The sequence below is a fragment of the Mus pahari genome, chromosome 2 (assembly GCF_900095145.1).
Source record: "Mus pahari chromosome 2, PAHARI_EIJ_v1.1, whole genome shotgun sequence".
Lineage (NCBI taxonomy): Eukaryota > Metazoa > Chordata > Mammalia > Rodentia > Muridae > Mus > Mus pahari.
Window position 1 is genome coordinate 137,828,747 of NC_034591.1, and position 7,634 is coordinate 137,836,380.

A 7,634-nucleotide genomic window follows, 5' to 3' on the forward strand; every position below is an offset into this window, starting at 1 on the left:
GGAGAAGAAGAAGAAGAAGAAGAAGAAGAAGAAGAAGAAGAAGAAGAAGAAGAAGAAGAAGAAGAAGAAGAAGAAGAAGAAGAAGAAGAAGAAGAAGCTATTCTGTTTGCATTTTCTAATTGTAACTGAGCTTGTAACCCTGGATATGTAATGAAAAGTCAAACATAATCTGTACTGCTTGGATAATCATTAGTCTGTCTTTGTTCTGTGAGACTTGTATAAATAAAAAAGCAGCTGGTTGCTAGTCGGTCAGAGCAGCAGAAATGGCCGGATGGCTAGTCAGAGCCATAGGAGTGGCCCTCAGCCCTCCCAGGGGCTACTCAATCAGGAATGACCGTCCTACTCTCCTCTGTGCTGGGGAAGCATCCCCTAGCCCCCACCCACACCTCCACCCCACCCCCACCCCATCCCACCCCCAAAATCTCTCCTTTTCACCCTTTGCTGTCTGTCATTTTCCTTCTGTTTCCCCCAGGGTTTTCCTTCCTCCTTCCTCTTCTTTCTCTGCCCTCTCTCCTCACTTTACCTCAAGCCGAGAGCTGGGCCACCTTCCCACCTCCAGCCATCAATGTTCCTCAAGCCAATCCAGTAAAAGTCCTGATCCAGGTACTCTCCAAACAGATTCTAAGAGAAAGATGGAAGATGGTGAATAAAGATAACAAAGACTCCCAGGACACCCCGAGTAAACCACATAGTCATCCTTATCCTCTCTCTCTCTCTCTCTCTCTCTCTCTCTCTCTCTCTCTCTCTCTCTCTCTCTCTCAGATCCAGATGAGGACTAAATGTTTATGTACCCCAAAATTCATATGCTGAAACCCTAACCTCCAATGTGACAGCATCTGAAAGTAGATAGCTTCGAGTTGATGAGGCTTAGGTGAGGTCATACAATGGTACCCCCATGACAGGATCCTATAGCCTTGAAATTAGAAGGGACCGGAGCTGAAGCTCTCTCTTCAGTGAGGACACAAGGAAAGACACCCTCTGAGGAGCTGAAAGGGGCTTTAGACATCCCAGTCTCCAAAGCTGTGTCTGCCTTTTAAAGCTATCCGCTCTAGGGGATGTTATTGAAATGAAGGAGGCTGAGGCAAAGAACCGCTTCCAATAGCCAACCCCTCTGTAGCTTCTAATTCTAATGGGGCTCTGAGTGCTTGTCTTTTACAAAGAGCCACCTCCCAGAACTGACCTTTTAGTTCATAAGCACACTCTCACGGTATAACAGATAAGATACTGGGTCAGCTCCACCTCCACTGCTATTTCCTTTCTGATTAGATGGAGCCTGATAGATATTCAGCAGAAAGGAGCTCCACCCTGTTGTCCCTACTGTCCCTGCTGCTGTTCACCTCACTCACCATCCACAACGCCAACTCACAGTGCTCTGTGACCCCACGAGGCTCTCGTTTTTTTCCCACGGGCCTTAAGACAGAGTTAAACTAAGTGTTTAACCCGCATGTGTGCTGTGCTATCCACTGGGACGGAATAAACGATGCTTTGCTCTGTACGGTAGTAGTACAACCAAATGAAGATGTTTATGCCCCAAGGGAACTACCCAATGCATTAAACAGAACAAAGAATACATCCAAGAAGATTAATTTTGTCGTTAAGGTTGAACATTCGTGTAATGAATAATTACATTTTCAATGTTTTCCGGTGACAACTTAATTAATTGAATTTGGGCTGAATTACTTGGATGACCTTTTCATGGTATTTTAGATTAGTGTTTGTTGAACAATTTCCTTCAAGAAAATTGTCTTTTATTCAGAAATCAAGAAAGCCCAGTGAAATTTCAACTCTATTATTATGATGCTACTAAATGTCCCAACTGGGGGTCATTTTTATTCTATTCCTGGAAGATGGCATCTGAAGAGGAAGAATTTATGGGCTCTGCTGTAGACAGCTTTCCTTTGCCTGACTGCATCCTCACCAGCAGGAAGAGAGTCAAAGGAAGACTAAATTTTCTCTGCATGCCCAGGGGCAGCAGCAGACACTTGGAAATTCTTCTGTGCTGTCTACTAAGGGCAGAATCACCCCTATCTTCTCTTCACTAGGTTTCAGATTTTAAAAAATCTAAAATCTTGACTACACATACAAAGGCTTGCATGATCTGGATACTACCAACCAGTCATTCACCAACTTCCTGCCCCATCTGCCTTCTTTTCATATATATATATATATATATCAGGCCAAGAACATTCTTGCATTAGTTTACTAATTACTTTACTGGCCCCTGGATTTTCAATGACTGTCACTGTGCAGGCCTCGGTCCTGCTTCTGAGGAGGTCCATCTAAAACAGTACCCACAGTCACTGTCCCATCAAACTGTGTGTCTTCTCCAAAGAACAAATTACCGAATTTGACTTCAGTTGCCTGTCTCATCTACAGTTTACCACTGTGATGGCAAGAACTCCTGCTTACAAGCTCCCTAACCCTTGAATCAGTCTAGAAAAGTGTATCTAGTAAGTCGCTGTGGAAGAATAAACCGTGGAGTCAGGCATCGTGTTACGAGAGACAAAGGCCTCCGAAGTACCTCCACTCTTTTTGCCTCTTTTGAATTCTGTGTGTTCGTGCTGGGGTAGCAAGGAAGAAGGAAGGATAAAGAAGAGACTGGGACGAGGTGACAGTCCAGTGTTCAAGATGGCTTAAGACTTCATGCGTTTCTGGGCCCACTGGCTAAATGGACTGCTTTGAGGAATGAGCCTGGTTTTGTCCCTTGCTTTCACTTCTTGGGCTGCAGCCATGAAGTTCAATGGTAAAGTGATTATCTAGTACATACAAAGCTGAGGTTCAGTCTCCGTAACCACCAGAGAGAAGAAAAAACCTTCATTGCATTTTCTCATCACCTCCAAAGGAGAAACCGGACCTAATAAGGCACTGAAGTGGGAAGACATCTCGCAGGGTGGGAAAGAGCACCCCTGTCTTATGCTGACTTATTATCCTCAAGTCCCATACGATGCTAAGCCACATGACCAGCCCTTCCTACCCAAGATGAACCCAGATAGTCAAAATTTTCACATTACTCTTGAATGACATCCCACATGAAAAAGGACTTCAAACACAAATAATTTTTTTTCTCTGACCTCCAATTGGTTGATAAGGGTATATGGGCACGTGTACATGTGTCCTGCTGAACAAACAGCATAAAAATATGCCTAAGGGTGTTAGTTCAGGACTGTTATCTCCCAAAGAGGTGAAATGGAACACTTGGGTATTGTCACTTCTGGAGCATGTAATGTTTGCTTGTATTCCAGAAAGTGTGTTTGGGGGGGGGGGGTGCAAAAACTAAAAGTAACAAAGATGCTATGTTAGATGACCTGGGGCAGGCCACAGTGCGCATGTGCTGAGGTGGGAGGGATTGAACTCAGATGGCACGTTTCCTCACTGAACCATCTTGTTGGCCTGAAGTTTTTCAGTTTTAATAAACTTGTATAGCAGGGCAGAGTCTGTAGACCAGGATGCCCCGAGCACGTGCTCCTCTTGTCTCAGCCTCCAGAGAGGAGGAATTACCTGGGTATGTGTCACCATGCCCAGATTTTTGTTTTTAAATATGGTCTTTTGATAGCTTTCCAGACACTCATGAAACTGAGAATAATGCTTATGCCATAATAAAATAAGTCTTGCCTTGAGAACAAAAGAATAACCTGGGACAGTGGACTCCACCAATCTGTACAGGTCATTCTGGTTTTATAGACTTTGACAAAAGGTAAAGAAAAGAATCAAGTAAGAATTCATAAGAATGTGGAAAATAACTTATCCGTAGTTTTACTAAATGTATCTGGGGCCGGGCGGTGGTGGCGCACACCTTTAATCCCAGCACTTTGTAGGCAGAGGCAGCAGAGGCAGGCGGATTTCTGAGTTCGAGGCCAGCCTGGTCTACATAGTGAGTTCCAGGACAGCCGGGGTTATACAGAGAAACCCTGTCTGGAAAAAAAAATAATAATAACAAAAAAACAAAAACAAAAACAAAAAAATGTATCTGGGGCACTTGGCACCCTCCAGCTCTGACTGGAACCAAGCTCTCTGGGTTTTAAAACAACAAAACAAAACAAATGGAGTACTCTCCATAGTGGGCACATAATCCAAGAAATATAAGGAAAGAAAAACAAAAATCCTTTCAGAATTCTCCGTACACAAAGACAGCCCGGACTCCCAGATACTCCGCGACTTTGCCCTTCCGGCTCTCCTGGTGCATGTCTCCTGCGTGCGTGTGTGCGTGCGTGCGTGCGTGCGTGCATGCGTGGTGTAGTTTACAGCGCTGCTGTAGTTAATTCTCTGCGGTCTTGTGATGTGACTATCTGCTGCTGTGTCAGTAGTTTGGAGGCAAATGTTTCAAGCTAGCTGCTCATTTTTGCTACTGACTTCAGTCAGATGCTCAACACAGCTACAGTAAGTTCCAGGAAACAAGGCTATATAGTGTATCCTCCCACTTGGCCTAGACAAAGGATGAAGGAAAAGCGAATCTCTGAGGAAGGATTTGAAATTTCGATCATTCCGGAATTTCAAGTGCATACGTGTTCTTTTGAGAAAAAACAAAATGGTTCATCTTTTCTCAAAATAGGAAGTAGCAGTCCAGGAGAGTGGTGGACTCCTTGAATCCCAGTAGATTAATCTGAGTAGAAGGTTGACCCCAGAATGTGAATTTGTAACCAGCTTAAGCTACAAAGCTCCTAGCTCTCAACTATTAATAAACTATTCTCTGTGATTTGATTTTATCCCCCCCCCCAAATTACAACAAACAGCAATATCAAAACAAAAAACCATCTAAGATTTCTTACTTTCTTACGTGTGAATTGTAACTGGGTTTGGTCAAGTTTGTGCCAGGATATCAACTGCTCACACAGGTTATGTCTTCTAGGACCGGCAGAGGCATGGAAAGACTGGGTGAACAGGCGCTGCAGAGCCCCACCCCCACCCCCGGGTTCTTGCCTTCTAATTGAACTTTCTAGACATTGTTCCCAATCTAGAACTTACTGAAATCCAGTGAAATAAAGAACCCTCCCAGAGGACATTTAAGTCCCTGAGTGCAGCCCCTTTGTCCCTGGGGCCCCTCCCTCCCAAGTTCTACTGGACCTGTGTGTATCAGGACCTCATCCCCCGTTTAACTAGGTGTGTGTTCTAAGCCTATTTCTTCTCTGCAGTGCTTCCCACCATCTCGCCGCACACACGTGCGTGCACACACACATGCTCACGCACACACATACAAAAGCACAAGCACATATGCACACCACAAACACACCATGGCATATGCGCACACACAGATGCACACAAATATGCAAATAAATAAATGTTCAAATACACACATAAGGGCTGGAGAGATGGCTCAGTGGTTAAGAGCACTGAGGTCCTAAGTTTAAATCCCAGCAACCACATGGTGGCTCACAACCATCCATAATGAGATCTGATGCTTTCTTCTGGGGTGTCTAAAAGATAGCTACAGTGTACTTACACATAATAAGTAAATAAATATTTTTTAAAAAATACACACACAAATAAGCAAACACATACGCAAAAGGAGAGAAGTGAACATTTAAACACACACACACACACAAAGAGCTAGGAGGCTGAGGTAGGAAAGCTACAAGTTGAAAGCCAATCTGGACTATAGAGTAAGATGTCATCGAAAAGGAGGAAAAGAATAGGGGAAGGGAGAGGAAGAAAGAGGGAGGGAGAGAGGGAGGGAGGGAGGGAGGGAGGGAGGAACAGCTCTATATTTTCTACATGTTTTCACTTACCACTCCCTGGTTGTCTGGAAATGTAAGGAGATGTGAGCCTTTGTCTGCACAGAATTTCAGACTAGAATTCCAGTCCTTTTTCTCCGTTGAAAAATAATAACAGTCACTACCATTCCTCGTCCAGAGGATGGGGCAGCTGGGGCAGTGAGAACACGTAGAGTCCTTGGAGCCTAGAAGGAAAGAGGACACACCACTCACATCTTTATGGACCAAATGATCCTGCAAAGTAAAAAGGAGATACAGGAAAACATGGCCTCTCCAGTGTCTACCTTGCCCTACCCCTTTTCAAACTAAGATTTAGGGCAAAATCTGTAACGTATGACCTCAAGCCGAATGGCCCACGGTGTCCGACTCATCACTCCTGAAGTCCTTTCCACCAAGCAGGCATGGATTCTGACCAAATGTCTGATCAGCCTGTAGAGCACATAGTACCCTGAAAATCATCTGTATCCGTGTAATATACACACAGCACATAAAGAAGTCATACACTGCCATTGTCCATATCTAGCTACTGTCTGTATATCTCCAATGAGCTCACAGAGTTCATGAGGTCACATATTCAGTATCTTTCAGGACATCTGGCCTCAAGACAGCATGCCTGAGATGTATAGGAAAAGGAGACAAACCAGAAAGAACCAACGGATGTGATCATTTGGAACCAATAAAAATTGGGAAAAAAATCACCTTCAGCTAAAGTAACTTCCTAAACATATTTTTTTTCCTGACAGAAAAGTACATCTGATACTAAAGTGAAAAGTGATAGAATTGCCTTGCTGCATTCCTCTAGAAGATACAATCCTCATTCTTTTAAAGTGCTAGAAATGGGTGGGCACTGTGAGAGAACATCTCAGGACTTCAAATAAGGTCCCATGATCTCTTGATTGTCTCCTTCCATGAGACTCATTTACATCAAGTCACCATAAGCCATCCCTCCACAGGAGACGCACATACGTGAACAACTGCGGTACACATACATATTCTAGATCAGGAACTAGAGAGTCGGGAAAGCTTTCCGCGTCGCACAAAGATTAGGTAACTTCCTGAGGGAAGGCGGCACAGGCACCAGGGTTGGAGTCTTCAGACTGAGGCCTCGAATTGCAGTTGGTGGTCTCCCACCTTTCCCAGACAACTGTGTCATAATCGGCCACGACCAGAAAAGTCCCAACTTCCTGGAAGTTTCTCTGCTGAAAGATAGGGCCTGAATTCAAAGTGGAGAGTGGGGCTGGATCCCACGAACGCTCTAGATCTGTAAAACCTTGTCACTAACAGTCATCTTGATTTATAATATAAAACGGAAGGTTAATTTGGAGGTGAAGTCAACACTCACCACAGCACAAGATCCATTGATACATCAGCAGACTCATGAGAATCACAGTCAAAAGCCCCAAAGCCGCCATTGCAAGACAGGAAAGACGGGGCCGGTGTAAGACAGCTGCAGAGACACAATACAAAGCAAAATCCTTGACCCAGGCGCAGGAGCTCAGGCAAGAACCTCTGGTATCTTGAAGCAACTCAGCCTGGAGGGACAGAGACCCAGGCCACACAGGTTCCTCTCCTGGTTAGGGTGAGCACTTGCTCTCCAGTTAAAGGGAACCCTTGCCTTTGCAACTGTGGCTTCTGTACTCTGAGACTAGGACAGTGAGCTAGTGTGTAGATAGACTCTACTTCTTAGCGATTGAAGGACAATTTGGCCTAATTTACCAGAATTGAAAAGCATTTTGCCTTTTGGCCCAGCAATTTCTCCTCGAGAAACATTTTTCTAAATACGTGCACACATGCAAAATACACTCATAAGTCTGCCTGTGGCCGCCACATCTGTAGGAAGGCCAACTGTCTAAATCTATCAACCAAAAGTCGAAATGTGTATAAAAGAAGAAGAAGAAGAAGAAGAAGAAGAAGAAGAAGAAGAAG

At 44.4% G+C, this 7,634-nt stretch overlaps 1 protein-coding gene across 1 annotated transcript in view; it reads right to left on the minus strand.

Moving 5' to 3' along the window:
• Klrg1 (killer cell lectin like receptor G1) overlaps positions 1–7,634 on the minus strand; it is a 10,360-nt gene that overhangs the window by 1,407 nt on the left and 1,319 nt on the right. The window contains exons 2-4 of the mRNA XM_021191844.1: positions 7,051–7,155; positions 5,724–5,893; positions 524–621 (exon numbers count right to left, since the gene is read on the minus strand). Coding sequence (XP_021047503.1) covers positions 524–621; positions 5,724–5,893; positions 7,051–7,155 — 373 coding nt within the window. The remainder of the gene's footprint in view (positions 1–523; positions 622–5,723; positions 5,894–7,050; positions 7,156–7,634) is intronic.